General features: G+C 40.4%; 1 protein-coding gene across 2 annotated transcripts in view; it reads left to right on the forward strand.

Moving 5' to 3' along the window:
- The window catches only part of HSDL2 (hydroxysteroid dehydrogenase like 2), a 95,067-nt gene that overhangs the window by 25,946 nt on the left and 50,470 nt on the right, over positions 1-18,651 (forward strand). For both annotated transcript variants that reach the window (XM_024251739.3, NM_001132322.1), the window contains 2 exon segments: positions 7,575-7,678; positions 9,609-9,707. In XM_024251739.3, the coding sequence (XP_024107507.1) occupies positions 7,575-7,678; positions 9,609-9,707 (203 nt within the window).

The raw sequence follows: 18,651 nt of genomic DNA on the forward strand, positions 1-18,651 counted from the left end.
TGGCACGATCTCAGCTCACTGCAACCTCTGCCTCCTAGGTTCAAGCGATTCTCCTGCCTCAGCCTCCTGAGTAGCTGGGATTACAGGCACCCACCACCACGCCCAGTTGATTTTTTGTATTTTTAGTAGAGACAGGGTTTTACCATGTTGGCCAGGCTGGTCTCGAACTCCTGACCTCAGGTGATCCACCCGCCTTGGCCTCCCAAAGTGCTGGGATTACAGGCGTGAGCCACCATGTCCAGCCCAATAGTATTTTAAATAGCTTTATTTGGAGCTCCTTTTCTCTATGAATTTAGGAAAGACTAAAGTAGGCTGAGTGCAGTGGCTCACACCTGTAATTTCAGCACTTTGGGTGAGGGGAGTATTATTGGAGGCCAGGAGATTGAGACTGAGATGCACAAGATGGCAAGACGCTGTCTCTACAAAAAAAAGTTTTGAAAATCAGTCAGCCATAGTGGTGTGTGTGCCTACTGAGACCCTGGTGGTGGTCTCATCTACTCAGGAGACTGAGGCAAGAGGATCCCTTGAGCCCAGGAGTTTGAGGCTACAATGAGCTGTGATCATGCCACTGCACTCCAGGCTGGGCAACAGAGAAAGACTCTGTCTCCAAAGAAAAAAAAGACTAAAGTGTAGCTCAAGCATTTTCTCAAATATTTGCATGTGTAAATACTTACATGTATACTCTGTCTTTCATAGGACACAGTCCTTTCATAGGACTATTTCTGATTCCTGAAGCCAGCAATAGTCTCCTTCCTCTGAAAAAGACCTGGCGTTAAAAAAAAAAAAAGACGTAGGTTTTAGTTATTTAAATAACAGTAAGGTCATTCTCATTATGAATCACACTTTATTGTAACCAATAAAAAGACTAATACTTTCTTGGGCTTTGCCGGGGAAATGTAGACTATCGAATGAAAGAACATAGTCTTGATCTGTTCTGGATTCATCACACAACCCGTCTTATTGTCCATTTATTTATTTATTTATTTACCCTCTGGTTCTATATTTTCCATGTGGATATCAGGATACATCAGGTTAGAACTTGCTTCTGTACCTTACGTGTATCTTGTTAACACACAGAACAGGTGGTTAGGAGCTTAGGCTCTGGAGTAAGACTGCTTGGATTCAAATCTTAACAGTCACCCCTCATGACTTTCTATTTTGTGACCTTGGACAAGTAACTTAACTTCTTGCAGATTCGGTTTCTTTACTTTTAAAATGGCAATAATACAGTAATATGTTATAGGGTTGGTCATGAGGGTTAAATGTCTAAGTTATTAAGTTAGAGTCCTGAATTTTTCCCTCAGGTATGTTTTGTTGGGTCTGCAAAACTTGGCCCAGACAGTGTTAAAACAAAATTGTTTTCATTAGTTACCTACATTCAAAGTTTTATTAGTTAGGTCCAGGCATGGCGGCTCATGCTTGTAATCCCAGCACTTTGGGAGGCTGAGCCAGGCGGGTCACTTGAGCCCAGGAGTTCGAAACCAGCCTAGACAACATGGCAAAACCCTGTCTCTACAAAAAATAGAAAAATTAGCTGGGCATGGTGGCACACATGCCTGTAGTCCCAGCTACTTAGGAAGCTGAAGTGGGGGGATTGTCTGAATCTGGGAGGTGGATGTTGCTGTGAGCTGAGATCACGCTACTGCACTCCAGCCTAGGTGACAGAGCGAGACCCTGTCTCAAAAACTTTATTGGTTGCTTATATTGAAAAAATTAGAAGATTTATACAAAAGTCCAGATTTCTAGCTTTTCTTGAAATCTTAGAAGATCTGGCCATATAGAGAAGCATTACCACATGGCAATAGTTGCTGTAGCTGAGTGGCAGGGTTATCGACTGCCTCATCAGATGGGGCCAGAGCTCTGTTGTCTTCTGGATGCTGAGGACAGGCTAACAAGTTATATCATTGCATTTACACTGTTGTTTTTCTTATATGAAAGAGGAAAGTGAAATATTTCTCATAACCACATCTCTCTCTGAATTGGGAAAATGAGACTTATGCCAAGAGGACCGTATGTTCAAGTAAAATGGGTGAAAGCTTACTTGTTTGTAGTAATGAGGCACATTTCTATAAATTCAGTATGTAAGGTAGGTCTCTATTGAATGAAACCATATTGAATCCAACCGTAGTAAGAATTATGGCAAATGGCTGGGCGCAGTGGCTCATGCTTGTAATCCCAGCACTTTGGGAGGCCAATGCAGGCAGATCACCTGAGGTCAGGAGTTTAAGACTAGCCAGGCCAACATGGTGAAACTATGTTGTCTCTACTAAAAATACAAAAAATTAGCCAGGCGTGGTGGTGCGCACCTGTTACTGGACTACTCCGGAGGCTGAGGCAGGAGAATTGCTTGAACCCAGGAGGCGGAGGCTGCAGTGAGCCAAGATCGCACCACTGCACTCCAGCTTGGGCGACAGAGTGAGACTCTGTCTCAAAAAGAAAAAAAGAATTATGGCAAGCATATAGATTGTGATGAAAAACTTGAACTAGAAAGAGTTTGTGTTTATTTTCAAATAAAATAGGCAATGTTGCTGTATGATACTGTCATGGTACTAGAAAAAATTATATGGGAATAAAAATATTTTACAGCTGGCAACTTTGTGAAAGAATTTCAATTGAATGTTAAGTATTTGTTTAAACAAATGCTTAAAAATATAAACCTAGCCAGGAATACTATTGCTCAACATGTTGAACTAAGGCTTAGTTAAGGGCGTGTTGTGTGAATAAGTTTAATGATTTCTGGCAATTTCTATTATAGATGATGAAGCCACAGATATACATGTACAGGTTGAGTATCCCTGGTCTGAAAATCCCAAATCCAGAATGCTCTGAGATCTGAAACTTTTTGAGTGCTGACTCGACACTCAAAAGAAATGCTCTTGGGATTTCAAATTTTTGGAGTAGTGATGTTGAACTTGTTAAGTATATTTCAGAATGAAACCTGAAACAATTCTGGTCCCAAGCTAAACTTGTACCACACACCTAGGTATATGGCGTCAGGAGAATTTTGACGTGATTAAAAAGGTTTTAGACTGGGTTTTCATGACATGAAATGACTTATAAGGTATTGACAAATATCTTGGCAAGTTTAAGGTAGATTTATCAAAACTAGTAATCATAACTATAGACAGTGCTGTAGCAGTGGTCAGTGTTAACTTTAGACTTATTAAAATTTAAACAAATGTAGGTATATGTTTTGCAGGGGTGCAGAAATTGTTTGTTCATTGTATCATTCACTAGGAATTGCTCCCTACTAACAAAGTTAAAAATATACATGTTTTCTTTCCAAGAGATGATCAATACAAGTAAAGCATTGAATTTTATGTAGATTTGTCAAAATTAGTAATCATAACTATAGACTTGACCTTTTAAACTGACATTATGACTGATGTGTACATAAATGTATGAGTTTCTTTGTTTTTACCTTGTGAAATTATGTCTTTGGAAGCCCATTTGGCAAAAATAATTTGGTCTACTTTCCTATATTGAGGTCATTTTTCAAAAATGAAAGTGATGTCTTAACCCACATTTTTAGATGTGAAGGTTCAATTAAAAACAAAGCAGACCAGGTGGGGTAGCTCATGCTTGTAATCTCAGCACTTTGGGAGGCCGAGGCAGGCGGATTACTTGAGCCCAGGAGTTTGAGATCAACCTGGGCAACATAGTGAATGCTGTCTGTTTTAAAAAAAATTAAAGTTAAAATTAAAACTCTTGCACAAAGATTCTATTCACTATTGAAAGTTCCTACCTTTATAAACAGCTACTTAAAAAAAAAAACACTAAATAAAATTAAATATTGCTCCTAGTTAAAAGCAGATTGCAGTGCCAAATGAAATACCTCAACTGACCTTTGGGTCAAAAAAAAGTGTCAGATTTTTGGCCTTCTATGAAAGGTATGTTATAAAATGAAAATTCATAATGAAATATTTGTATTTTGGCCGGGAGCGGTGGCTCACGCCTGTAATCCCAGCACTTTGGGAGGCCGAGGCGGGCGGATCACCTGAGGTCGGAAGTTCGAGACTAGCCTGACGAACATGGAGAAACCCCGTCTCTACTAAAAATACTACATTAGCTGGGCATGGTGGCACACGCCTGTAATCCAGCTACTCGGGAGGCTGAGGCAGGAGAGTCACTTGAACCCAAAAGGCAGAGGTTGCAGTGAGCCAAGATCACGCCATTGCACTCCAAGAGTGCAACAAGAGCAATAAGAGCGAAATTCCGTCTCAAAAAAAAGAAAAAAAGAAAAGAAATATTTCTATTTTATTTTATTTTTATTTCCCTGGTAATTCACAGAACATATTTCTTTTTTAATTTGTATTTTTCAATTTAATTTATTATATACTCTCCAGTATTGTTTGTATCATGTTAAATGCTTTTAGAAGCTTAGTAGTAAGGTTCAGTTGTATCTCTGAACAGTTGATTTTTCTTATTCCCAGCTGTTTGAAATGCTTGTTCCCTGGTGCCGTAAAGAAATAGCACTTGAACATAAATTTAATTTACTCAGCAAGGCCGTTTTTATACTTTCTGCAGAAAGGGTATACTTGCCAGCAGTTTTGCCACAAGAGTACACTGATCAAAGGAGACAGGGTCATTTATAACCTGACGCGTCCACCCTACTGCTGTGTCCGGTTTCCATTGACTGGAACGGGACCTCACGTTCTGTATTTGTCCCAGTTGGCTAGCAACTTAGAACTTTTTTTAAAAAGAGGCAAAGGCAGAGGAGAACAAAGGAAGGAGGAGGTAACTTGTGGAATGCTGAGAAAGGTAAAAACACCTTCAAATAAGGAAGAGGAACAGGCTATGACCTAATGCTTGCTTGGACCAGTATATGCATGCCAGGGCAAATATTTAGGCTAAATTGTGGGAGCTGAGAACTTAAAGTACATTGACTTCTTTATCACGGCTAGCAGATATTTAAGAATGTTAGTACAGGTCTTTGAATAAATTTTGCTTCTAAGAGAAGTTACTATTTATTCCTAATTAGACAGGGAGGAAAGTCTTTGAAGAGGAACCTCTAGTTTTTACACCAGCTCACTTTATTCATTTACTCAAATGCCTTACAGGTCTTTGAGTTTGCAACCCCAAGTAAGTAAAATAATTCATGAAAGGTAATAAAAACAGAGTCTGGCACATAGTTAAGTTTTCAATAAACATAACTATTTTATTAGGCTGAAGGTATCAGTATCTAAGTGTGGTGCTAAGTGTTTTCAATATAATATATAAGAGGGCATGCTACTGTGACAGATGCACCTGATGTAGGATTAGCAATGTTGAGGTCCAGGCCAGCAAAGTGCTGATGGAAAGGTTTTGTCCCATAGATCAAAGGAAAGCTCATGTTTAGAATGTAAATGAAATGAGCTCTTTCCTTTGAGTGTAAAATATGGTCTTATTTACTGGAGTAGATTTAGTTTGTTTCTTCTTGATGCTTCGAGTTGCAGTTTCACTGTTTTAATGAAACTCAGCTGTAATATTGTTTGCCCTACCACACCTCACCTCCATAAAAGTGAAGCACCTTTGGAAATGAAAACAGTATCTACCAAAACCCCTCTAGTGGTATTGATTATATTTGGTAAGCTTGGTAAGATGTTGCCGTTTTTAACACCAGTATTGTACATTTGGTAATTAAAAAACTGGCTTGAAAGAAGAATGAACTAGTTCATTCACAGCTCCTGGCTCAGGGTAAAGAAAAAAAAAAGAGTGGACAAGTTCAGAGTCCAAAAGAAATCCTAGACGTCATTGAATGTAAATGAAAGCTAAATTTGTAGCTAAAATAAAGCTATAAATTAAGCTATACTATATTATTTAGCTGCTGACATTATATAAAAATTAACATTTTAGAAATACTGGATCTGAATCTTAAATAAATTACCTACCTTAATGAGTGACTTTTTAAAAATAAAGCTATGTATTGCACCCAAAGGCATATTTTATATTGGTGAAAATTAAATTTGGGAATGTAATGTGAGTTATATTACTAAATTACAGTTCCAATGTAGTGGAAGTACTATGCCTAGTAAGATGAAATAAATCAGCATACATAATACTAACAACAGCGATTGTTTATTTCATGTTTAGTATATACATTGTCCTAAGTATCTCATATATATCATCTAATTTTAATCGCTTGGTCAATCATAGAAGGTAGCGAGTATTACCAACATTTGCAGAGGAGAGAACTGAGCATTAGAATGCTATACAATTTTTCCAAGGTCACACAATGAAGGGGCAGGAGCAGAATTTGAACCTTGGTCTGTCTGACTTCAACACTCATGTTATTTACCACTGTGCTGACTGACAAGTACATTAACTATGTCTGAAAATTACATATGTGTGTTAGGGAAGCAGAATTTGGGATGATTGTGGTTGCAGATAACCTCAGTTGGGCTTAAGGCTAGAATGTCAAGGATTTGTTTTTTTCCATCAAGCAGATCATGTTGTCAGGCCATTAAGCAGAATTTCAAAGGATGAAAATTAGTTGCTTTTTCTGTCTTAATTCTAGAAAGCAAACAAAAGTACCCTATGAACAAAACAAACAAAAACAAACAGTTCGCTACAGATTTCTGAGCAAGTTCAGTTACTCTGTAGGAGTAGTTTAAAATGTATCTTGGCTGAGCGCGAGTGGATCACGAGGTCAGGAGATCGAGACCATCCTGGCTAACACGGTGAAACCCCATCTCTACTAAAAATACAAAAAATTAGCCGGGCGTGGTGGCGGGCGCCTTGTAGTCCCAGCTACTCAGGAGACTGAGGCAGGAGAATGGCATGAACCCGGGAGGCGGAGCTTGCAGTGAGAGATTGTGCCACTTCACTCCAGCCTGGGCAACAGAGCGAGACTCCGTCTCAAAAAAAAAAAAAAAAAAAGGTGGATTGGCCCGGCATGATGGCTCACACTTGTAATCCTAGTACTTTGGGAGGCTGAGGCGGGTAGATTGCTTGAGTCCAGGAGTTTGAGACAAGCCTGTGCCACATAGCAAGACCCTGTTTCTAAAAAAAAAAAAAAAAAAAATTACAAAAACTATCCAGGTAGCTGGGTGTGCTGGCACATGCCTGTAGTCCCAGCTACTCAGGAGGCTGAGGTGAGAGGACCACTTGAGCTGGGGAGGCAGAGGCTACAATGGGATGTGATCATGCCACTGCACTCCAGCCTGGCAACAGAGAGACCCTGTCTTAAAATTAAAAAAAAAAGAAAAAAAAAAAAAGAAGTTGGCTGGTTGCAGTGGTTCACACCTGTAAACCTGTAATCCTGGCACTTTGGGAGGCTGAGATAGGAGGAGTGCTTGAGTCCAAGGGGTTCAAGACCAGCCTGGGCAACAAAGCTAGACCCTGTCTCTAAAAAAAAAAAAGTACAAAAATTAGCTGGGCATGGTGGTGCACACCTGTAGTTCCAGCTACTCGGAAAGCTGAGGTGGGAGGATTGCTTGAGCCCAGGAGCCCAGGAGCTCAAGGCTTTAGTGAACTGTGATCGAGTCATGCACTCCAGCCTGGGCAACAGAGCAAGACCCCCTCTCTTAAAAAAAAAAAGTGGAGAAATTGTTAGAAAGCTATTAAATTTGGCTTGTATTTTCTTTTGCTTTCAGATCTAAAGCATGTATTCCTTATTTGAAAAAGAGTAAAGTTGCTCATATCCTCAATATCAGTCCACCGCTGAACCTAAATCCAATTTGGTTCAAACAGCACTGTGGTAGGTGGTATGGTGAGGGGATGGTTTGTGCTTAATTTGTTTTGAATTAAATCTGTGTATGTCTGATGTAATCACAATCTGCACATAACATTCAGCATTGAATTTTCTATGCCAAATCATTAAGTGGCATTTGGAAAGTAGATTCTTAATCTTTTATCTGTAATTTAAAAAATTGAGGCATAATTTACATTCAATAAAATGCACAGCTCTTAATGGTTCAGTTTGATGAGTTTTGAGAAATGTATATAACCAACACCCAAATCAAGATACAGATTTTTACCATTTCAGAAAGCTCTTTCATTTCCCAATGAGTGTGTTTTACTGTGTGTAATTTATTCATCTATAAAGTTGGTTAAAAACTATCTATGAGATACTTTATTTTTCTTAGTCAGGTATGCACCTGTAGTCCTAGCTACTTGAAAGGCTGAGGTGGGAGGATCGCTTGAGCCCAGGAGTTTGAGGCTGCAGTGAGCTATGATCATGGCACTGCACTCCCGCCTGGGTAACAGAGCGAGACCCTGAGTCTAAAAAAAAAAACCACGACAAAAAAACCCTATTACCTTTCATAGCAAACTAATGGTTTAAGGTAAATATGCTAAGCAACAAGATTTACGTATAGGTGCCTCCTTTAAAATAGTCGAATCAAACACTTAGTTTTTATTTCAGCACAATTCACTAACATTTGGAAAGGCGCTTGGAATGGGAACCCACAGAGCAAAACTGAAAGAAGTTCCACTTTAATTGACTAGGTTAAATACATTGGCAGCCTTTTTTTATTATTGTTTTACTAGCAGTAGTTTCCCTTTAAATAAACATTTTCATTCTTAAAAAACAAAACAAACAAACAAAAAAAGCCAGGCATGGTGGCTCACATCTGTAATCCCAGCACTTTGGGAAGCTGAGACAGGCAGATCAATTGAGGTCAGGAGTTTGAGACCAGCGTGGCCAACATAGTGAAACTCCATCTTTACTAAAAATACAAAAATTAGCTGGGCATGGTGGCGCACACCTGTAATCCCAGCTACTCAGAGGCTGAGGCACAGGAATCACTTGAACCTGGGAGGTGGAGTTTGCAGTGAGCCAAGATTGCACCACTGTGCCCCAGCCTGGGCAACAGAGTGAAACTGTGTCTCAAAAAAAAAAAACATATTAAGAGATAATAATGTAATTTACCCTCATAGTATTAAGAAAAATGAAAGTTTATTACTGTCATTTTTATTTTAATCAAATATTAGGAGGGAAATATATAAAACAATTTCATCTCTGTTCACTTCTATAAAACCTGTTCTTTAGAAAATAGTACAGTTAAAAGTTATATTTTATATTATTGAAAAGAATTCTCAAAAACATATCAGGGAGGCTGGGTACAGTGGCTCATACCTGTAATGCCAGCACTTTGGGAGGCCAAGGCAGGTGGATTGCTTGAGCCCAGGAGTTCAAGACCAGGCTGGGCAACATGGCAAAACCCTGTCTCTACAAAAAATTGAAAAATTAGCCAAGCTTGGTGGCACGCGCCCATAGTCCCAGCTACTCGTGAGACTGAGGTGGGAGGGTTGCTTGAGCTCAGGAGGTAGAGGCTGCAGTGAGTCGTGATCACACCACTGCACTCCAGCCCAAGTGATAGAGTGAGATCCTGTCTCAAAAAAAAAAACAGTATGTGTATATATATGTATGAGTGTGTATATACATGTGTGTATTACTATTTTCTTCCTGATATATATGTGTGTGTGGGTGTGTTGTATGTATATACATATATATACACATGTATATGTATATACACACATAGATATATATGCATATATATGTATATACATACATGCGCACATATATCAGGAAGAAAATAGTAATAGAAAATTGGTTATTTCTACTCACAAGTTAATCAAATTAATTTCTTTTATAATCAAATTATTATTTTTTGTGGTTCTTTCAGCTTATACCATTGCTAAGTATGGTATGTCTATGTATGTACTTGGAATGGCAGAAGAATTTAAAGGTGAAATTGCAGTCAATGCATTATGGCCTAAAACAGGTATGTATTTTTAAAAACTTCATTTGTTAGATTTTCACGTATTGTCCTTGACACTTATTATTATTATTTTTTTGACAGAATCTTGCTCTGTCACCCAGGCTGGAGTGCAGTGGTATGATCTCAGCTCACTGCAACCTCTGCCTCCCAGGTTCAAGCAGTTCTTGTGCCTCAGCCTCCCAAGCAGCTGGGACTACAGGTGCACACCACCATGCCTGGCTAATTTTTTGTATTTTTAGTAGAGACAGGGTTTCACCATGTTAGCCAGGCTGGTCTCGAACTCCCGACCTCAAGTGATCCACCCACCTCGGCCTCCCAAAGTGCTGGGATTACAAGCATGAGCCCCCACGCCCGGCCTGTCCTTGACACTCTTGAGGTGCATCTTGGGTATGATAGGGTGAGAGTGTGTAGACTGTTAACACTAACTTCAATCTGTTTGTTGGGAAACAAGTTCAACTTTTTATTGTACAACATAAGATCCTTTTCAATCATCTTCCTGCCTTGGCTTAGACTACATGAGTGACTCTTCAGCCAATAGCCTTTGTAGGAACATTGACCACTGGAGCACTTTAAGAGTCTTTTGAAGGCCAACAGGAGAAGCTGCACTTCGCCAACTCTTTCTTCATCTTTGTTTCTGGAACCTTCCTAAATTTTGCAGATTCTCTTACTTTTGTTTTTTCCTCACACATTCTAACAAATGCTTTTTAACATTTTTGTATTCTTACTGGCCTTGTCTTTTCCTTTAGAAAAAGCTGGATTATCTTTCCTTTCACATGAATTCTTCTGAATTCACAGAGTACCTGGAACCCTGTGAGATGACAGAAGAACCTGTGTATGCCTGGGCTTGGTGTGCAGATTTACAGTTATGATACAACAGAAGTTGATGGCTTCCTTGCTGGGCAATAAGATATATAAAAATGAGGGAAAGCCAGCAAAAATGAGAAAAAAGGAAAGCCTGTCTTTCTTATAGGTTCTTACCCTCTGCTTCTATATCAGAGTAGCTTAAAAGAAGAAAAAGGGATGATAACATTTCACTATACATTTTTCTATGTACTAGTGGGTAATGCCCATGAAAACCTTAACTTCTTTTCATCTTAAGTGTAAATGGTGCCAGGTGTGGTTACAGATGGCTCACGCCATCCCAGCACTTTGGGAGGCCGGGGTGGGCAGATCACTTGAGGCCAGGAGTTTGAGACAAGCCTGGGCAGCATGGCAAAACCCCGTGTCTACTAAAAATACGATAAATTAGCCAGTTACTTGGGAGGCTGAGGCATGAGAATCACTTGAACTTTGGAAGCAGAGGTTGCAGTGAGCCCAGATTGGGCCACTGCACTCCATCCTGGGCAACAGAGCAAGACCCTGTCTCAACAACAACAACAAAATATGTAAATGGCAATCACATCCCAGAAAAGTATGTCTAATGATAAAGAGTACGTAGAGGGACTGGGTGTGGTGCCTAACTCCTGTAATCCTAGCACTTTGGGAGGCTGAGGTTGGATGGGAGGATTACTTGAGGCTAGGAGTTTGAAACCAGCCTGGGCAACATAGTGAGGCCTCTAAAAAAAAGGTAGCTAGGTGTAGTGGCACACACCTATAGCCCCAGCTGAGATGGGAGGATCACTTAAGCCCGGGGGTTGAAGGCTACAGTGAGCCATGGTCATGCCTCATGGTCTGCCTCAGCGGCAGAGTGAGACCCTGTGTCAATTAACCCACTTCCCATTTGTCCCGAGAATACTCTTGTCTCTAACTCTAATGTAACATCATATATATTTCTGTTACATTAGGGTTAGAGACAAGTTCTGTTTAGAAATAACTCAATAGCTTTTATGTTTTAGTTTTCACATTGAAAATCAGTCAGATTTGCTTTAGCCTCAACGTGTGTGTTTATGTAAAATTAAATGAGCGCTGTACTTTTTTTTTTCCTAAACAGGAAGTGGGTTAAAAAACAAACAAACAAAAAGAGAATGCATAGTGGGAACCACTTTTTCATTTCACTCTTTAAAAATGTAACAGGCCAGTTGCAGTGGCTGGTGCCTGTAATCCCAACACTTTGAGAACCAGAGGCAGGAGGATCTCTTGAGCCCAGGAGTTCAAGACCAGCATAGGCAACATAGTGAGACCCCATCTCTACAAAAAGTTAAGTTAGCTGGGCACAGTGGAGCATGCCTGTGGTCCCAGCTTCTCGTGAGGCTAAGATTGTAGGATTGCTTGAGCCCTGGAGATCAAGGCTGTAGTGAGCCATGATCATGCCACTGTACTCCAGCGTTTTGAGACAGGACAGAGTGAGATCCTGTCTCACAAAAACGAACACACAAAAATTCAACAGAACCTTGATTACACTCACATTGGAATTTAAACAGAAAATCAACATGGCCCCTCTACAAGGAATCATCTTAGGAATCAATGCTGGTGTTTTCTGCTCCTAGGGTAGTGCTCTGCCCATAATAGTCACTCAGATATTTGGAAATGCATGATATTTTTGGATTCCTTTGGAAAGTCTTCATATTCTTCATTACATTAAAAAAAAAATTTTGGGGGGAGGAGCCAAGATGGCCGAATAGGAACAGCTCCGGTCTACAGCTCCCAGCGTGAGCGACGCAGAAGACGAGTGATTTCTGCATTTCCATCTGAGGTACCGTGTTCATCTCACTAGGGAGTGCCAGACAGTGGGCGCAGGTCAGTGGGTGAGCGCACCGTGCGCCAGCCGAAGCAGGGGCGAGGCATTGCCTCACTCGGGAAGCGCAAGGGGTCAGGGAGTTCCCTTTCCAGGGGTGACAGACGGCACCTGGAAAATCGGGCCACTCCCACCCGAATATTGTGCTTTTCCGACGGGCTTAGGAAACCGTGCCCCAGGAGAGTATAGCCCGCACCTGGCTCAGAGGGTCCTACGCCCACGGAGTCTCGCTGATTGCTAGCACAGCAGTCTGAGATCAAACAGCAAGTCGGCAGCGAGGCTGGGGGAGGGGCGCCCGCCATTGCCCAGGCTCGCTTAGGTAAACAAAGCAGCCTGGAAGCTTGAACTGGGTGGAGCCCACCACAGCTCAAGGAGGCCTGCCTGCCTCTGTAGGCTCCACCTCTGGGGGCAGGGCACAGACAAACAGAAAGACAGCAGTAACCTCTGCAGACTTAAATGTCCCTGTCTGACAGCTTTGAGGAGAGCAGTGGTTCTCCCAGCACGCAGCTGGAGATCTGAGAACGGGCTGACTGCCTCCTCAAGTGGGTCCCTGACTCCTGACCCCCGAGCAGCCTAACTGGGAGGCACCCCGCAGCAGGGGCAGACTGACACCTCACACGGCCGGCCAGGTACTCCAACAGACCTGCAGCTGAGGGTCCTGTCTGTTAGAAGGAAAACTAACAGGACATCCACACCAAAAACCCATCTGTACATCACCATCATCAAAGACCAAAAGTAGATAAAACCACAAAGATGGGGAAAAAACAGAGCAGAAAAACTGGAAACTCTAAAAAGCAGAGTACCTCTCCTCCTCCAAAGGAACGCAGTTCCTCACCAGCAACGGAACAAAGCTGGACGGAGAATGACTTTGACGAGCTGAGAGAAGAAGGCTTCAGACGATCAAATTACTCCGAGCTACGGGAGGATATTCAAACCAAAGGCAAAGAAGCTGAAAACTTTGAAAAAAATTTAGAAGAATGTATAACTAGAATAACCAATACAGAGAAGTGCTTAAAGGAGCTGATGGAGCTGAAAACCAAGGCTCGAGAACTACGTGAAGAATGCAGAAGCCTCAGAAGCTGATGCGATCAAATGGAAGAAAGGGTATCAGCCCTGGAAGATGAAATGAATGAAATGAAGCGAGAAGGGAAGTTTAGAGAAAAAAGAATAAAAAGAAACGAGCAAAGCCTCCAAGAAATGTGGGACTATGTGAAAAGACCAAATCTACGTCTGATTGGTGTACCTGAAAGTGACGGGGAGAATGGAAACAAGTTGGAAAACACTCTGCAGGATATTATCCAGGAGAACTTCCCCAATCTAGCAAGGCAGGCCAACATTCAGATTCAGGAAATACAGAGAACACTACAAAGATACTCCTCGAGAAGAGCAACTCCAAGACACATAATTGTCAGATTCACCAAAGTTGAAATGAAGGAAAAAATGTTAAGGGCAGCCAGAGAGAAAGGTCGGGTTACCATCAAAGGGAAGCCCATCAGACTAACAGCGGATCTCTCGGCAGAAACCCTACAAGCCAGAAGAGAGTGGGGGCCAATATTCAACATTCTTAAAGAAAAGAATTTTCAACCCAGAATTTCATATGCAGCCAAACTAAGCTTCATAAGTGAAGGAGAAATAAAATACTTTACAGACAAGCAAATGCTGAGAGATTTTGTCACCACCAGGCCTGCCCTAAAAGAGCTCCTGAAGGAAGCGCTAAACATGGAAAGGCACAACCGGTACCAGCCACTGCAAAATCATACCGAAATGTAAAGACCATCGAGACTAGGAAGAGACTGCATCAACTAACGAGCAAAATAACCAGCTAACATCATAATGACAGGATCAAATTCACACATAACAATATTAACTTTAAATGTAAATGGACTAAATGCTCCAATTAAAAGACACAGACTGGCAAATTGGATAAAGACTCAAGACCCATCAGTGTGCTGTATTCAGGAAACCCATCTCACGTGCAGAGACACACATAGGCTCAAAATAAAAGGATGGAGGAAGATCTACCAAGCAAATGGAAAACAAAAAAAGGCAGGGGTTGCAATCCTAGTCTCTAATAAAACAGACTTTAAACCAACAAAGATCAAAAGAGACAAAGAAGGCCATTACATAATGGTAAAGGGATTAATTCAACAAGAAGAGCTAACTATCCTAAATATATATGCACCCAATACAGGAGCACCCAGATTCATAAAGCAAGTCCTGAGTGACCTACAAAGAGACTTAGACTCCCACACATTAATAATGGGAGACTTTAACACCCCACTGTCAACATTAGACAGATCAACGAGACAGAAAGTCAACAAGGATACCCAGGAATTGAACTCAGCTCTGCACCAAGCAGACCTAATAAACATCTACAGAACTCTCCACCCCAAATCAACAGAATATACATTTTTTTCAGCACCACACCACACCTATTCCAAAATTGACCATATACTTGGAAATAAAGCTCTCCTCAATAAATGTAAAAGAACAGAAATTATAACAAACTATCTCTCAGATCACAGTGCAATCAAGCTAGAACTCAGGATTAAGAATCTCACTCAAAACTGCTCAACTACGTGGAAACTGAACAACCTGCTCCTGAATGACTACTGGGTACATAACGAAATGAAGGCAGAAATAAAGATGTTCTTTGAAACCAACGCAAACCAAGACACAACATACCAGAATCTCTGGGATGCATTCAAAGCAGTGTGTAGAGGGAAATTTATAGCACTAAATGCCCACAAGAGAAAGCAGGAAAGATCCAAAATTGACACCCTAACATCACAATTAAAAGAACTAGAAAAGCAAGAGCAAACACATTCAAAAGCTAGCAGAAGGCAAGAAATAACTAAAATCAGAGCAGAACTGAAGGAAATAGAGACACAAAAAACCCTTCAAAAAATAAATGAATCCAGGAGCTGGTTTTTTGAAAGGATCAACAAAATTGATAGACTGCTAGCAAGATTAATAAAGAAAAAAAGAGAGAAGAATCAAATAGATGCAATAAAAAATGATAAAGGGGATATCACCACCGATCCCACAGAAATACAGACTACCATCAGAGAATATTACAAACACCTCTACGCAAATAAACTAGAAAATCTAGAAGAAATGGATAAATTCCTCAACACATACACCCTCCCAAGACTAAACCAGGAAGAAGTTGAATCTCTGAATAGACCAATAACAGGAGCTGAAATTGTGGCAATAATCAATAGCTTACCAACCAAAAAAAGTCCAGGACCAGATGGGTTCACAGCCGAATTCTACCAGAGGTACAAGGAGGAGCTGGTACCATTCTTTCTGAAACTATTCTAATCAATAGAAAAAGAGGGAATCCTCCCTAACTCATTTTTTGAGGCCAGCATCATCCTGATACCAAAGCCTGGCAGAGACACAACAAAAAAAGAGAATTTTAGACCAATATCCTTGATGAACATTGATGCAAAAATCCTCAATAAAATACTGGCAAACAGAATCCGGCAGCACATCAAAAAGCTTATCCACCATGAACAAGTGGGCTTCATCCCGGGGATGCAAGGCTGGTTCAATATACGCAAATCAATAAATGTAATCCAGCATATAAACAGAACCAAAGACAAAAACCACATGATTATCTCAATAGATGCAGAAAAGGCCTTTGACAAAATTCAACAACCCTTCATGCTAAAAACTCTCAATAAATTAGGTATTGATGGGACATATCTCAAAATAATAAGAGCTATTTATGACAAACCCACAGCCAATATCATACTGAATGGGCAAAAACTGGAAGCATTCCCTTTGAAAACTGGCACAAGACAGGGATGCCCTCTCTCACCACTTCTATTCAACATAGTGTTGGAAGTTCTGGCCAGGGCAATTAGGCAGGAGAAGGAAATCAAGGGTATTCAATTAGGAAAAGAGGAAGTCAAATTGTCCCTGTTTGCAGATGACATGATAGTATATCTAGAAAACCCCATTGTCTCAGCCCAAAATCTCCTTAAGCTGATAAGCAACTTCAGCAAAGTCTCAGGATACAAAATCAATGTACAAAAATCACAAACATTCTTATACATCAATAACAGACAAACAGAGAGCCAAATCATGAGTGAACTCCCATTCACAATTGCTTCAAAGAGAATAAAATACCTAGGAATCCAACTTACAAGGGATGTGAAGGACCTCTTCAAGGAGAACTACAAACCACTGCTCAAGGAAATAAAAGAGGATACAAACAAATGGAAGAACATTCCATGCTCATGGGTAGGAAAAATCAATATCATGAAAATGGCCATCCTTCCCAAGGTAATTTACAGATTCAATGCCATCCCCATCAAGCTACCAATGACTTTCTTCACAGAATTGGAAAAAACTACTTTAAAGTTCATATGGAACCAAAAAAGAGCCCACATCGCCAAGTCAATCCTAAGCCAAAAGAACAAAGCTGGAGGCATCACACTACCTGACTTCAAACTATACTACAAGGCTACAGTAACCAAAACAGCATGGTACTGTTACCAAAACAGAGATATAGATCAATGGAACAGAACAGAGCCGTCAGAAATAATGCCACATATCTACAACTATCTGATCTTTGACAAACCTGAGAAAAACAAGAAATGGGGAAAGGATTCCCTATTTAATAAATGGTGCTGGGAAAACTGGCTAGCCATATGTAGAAAGCTGAAACTGGATCCCTTCCTTATACGTTATACAAAAATCAATTCAAGATGGATTAAAGACTTAAATGTTAGACCTAAAACCATAAAAACCCTAGAAGAAAACCTAGGCATTACCATTCAGGACATAGGCATGGGCAAGGACTTCATGTCTAAAACACCAAAAGCAATGGCAACAGAAGCCAAAATTGACAAATGGGATCTAATTAAACTAAAGAGCTTCTGCACAGCAAAGGAAACTACCATCAGAGTGAACAGGCAACCTACAAAATGGGAGAAAATTTTCACAACCTACTCATCTGACAAAGGGCTAATATCCAGAATCTACAGTGAACTCCAACAAATTTACAAGAAAAAAACAAACAACCCCATCAAAAAGTGGGCGAAGGACATGAACAGACACTTCTCAAAAGAAGACATTTATGCAGCCTAAAAACACATGAAAAAATGCTCACCATCACTGGCCATCAGAGAAATGCAAATCAAAACCACAATGAGATACCATCTCACACCAGTTAGAATGGCAATCATTAAAACGTCAGGAAACAACAGGTGCTGGAGAGGATGTGGAGAAATAGGAACACTTTTACACTGTTGGTGGGACTGTAAACTAGTTCAACCCTTGTGGAAGTCAGTGTGGTGATTCCTCAGGGATCTAGAACTAGAAATTCCATTCCACCCAGCCATCCCATTACTGGGTATATACCCAAAGGACTATAAATCATGCTGCTATAAAGACACATGCACACGTATGTTTATTGCAGCATTATTCACAATAGCAAAGACTTGGAACCAACCCAAATGTCCAACAATGATAGACTGGATTAAGAAAATGTGGCACATATACACCATGGAATACTATGCAGCCATAAAAAATGATGAGTTCATGTCCTTTGTAGGGACATGGATGAAATTGGAAATCATCATTCTCAGTAAACTATCGCAAGAACAAAAAACCAAACACCGCATATTCTCACTCATAGGTGGGAATTGAACAATGAGAACACATGGACACAGGAAGGGGAACATCACACTTCGGGGACTGTTGTGGGGTCGGGGGAGGGGGGAGGGATAGCATTGGGAGATATACCTAATGCTAGATGATGAGTTAGTGGGTGCAGCGCACCAGCATGGCACATGTATACATATGTAACTTACCTGCACATTGCGCACATGTACTATAAAACCTAAAGTATAATAATAATAATAATAATAATAATACTACAAGAAAAAAAAAGAAAACCAAATAATTATCATGGGAGAAAAGAAAATCAGAACTGGAAACTGACATAAGAACAATAACAGTATTAGATTAAAAGTAAATTAAAAGGGGGAGTCATATAAGATGAATATGATTTCCTTTAGTCAAGAAAAAAAAAAAATTTTGTAGTTTTTTTTTTAGTGGAAAAGGGGTTTCACCATGTTGGCCAGTCTGGTCTTGAACTTCTTGCCTCAAGTGATATATCCTCCTCGGCCTCCCAGAGTGCTGGGATTACAGGCATAAGCCACTGTGCCAGCTTCATTACACTTTTGAGAACACTTCTACTGATGGCAAATTGGAATCCTTTTCACTGAATTTGCTGGCAGAGGGGGTTTCTAGGAAGAT

The sequence above is a fragment of the Pongo abelii genome, chromosome 13, assembly GCF_028885655.2.
Source record: "Pongo abelii isolate AG06213 chromosome 13, NHGRI_mPonAbe1-v2.0_pri, whole genome shotgun sequence".
NCBI classification, from domain to species: Eukaryota; Metazoa; Chordata; class Mammalia; order Primates; family Hominidae; genus Pongo; species Pongo abelii.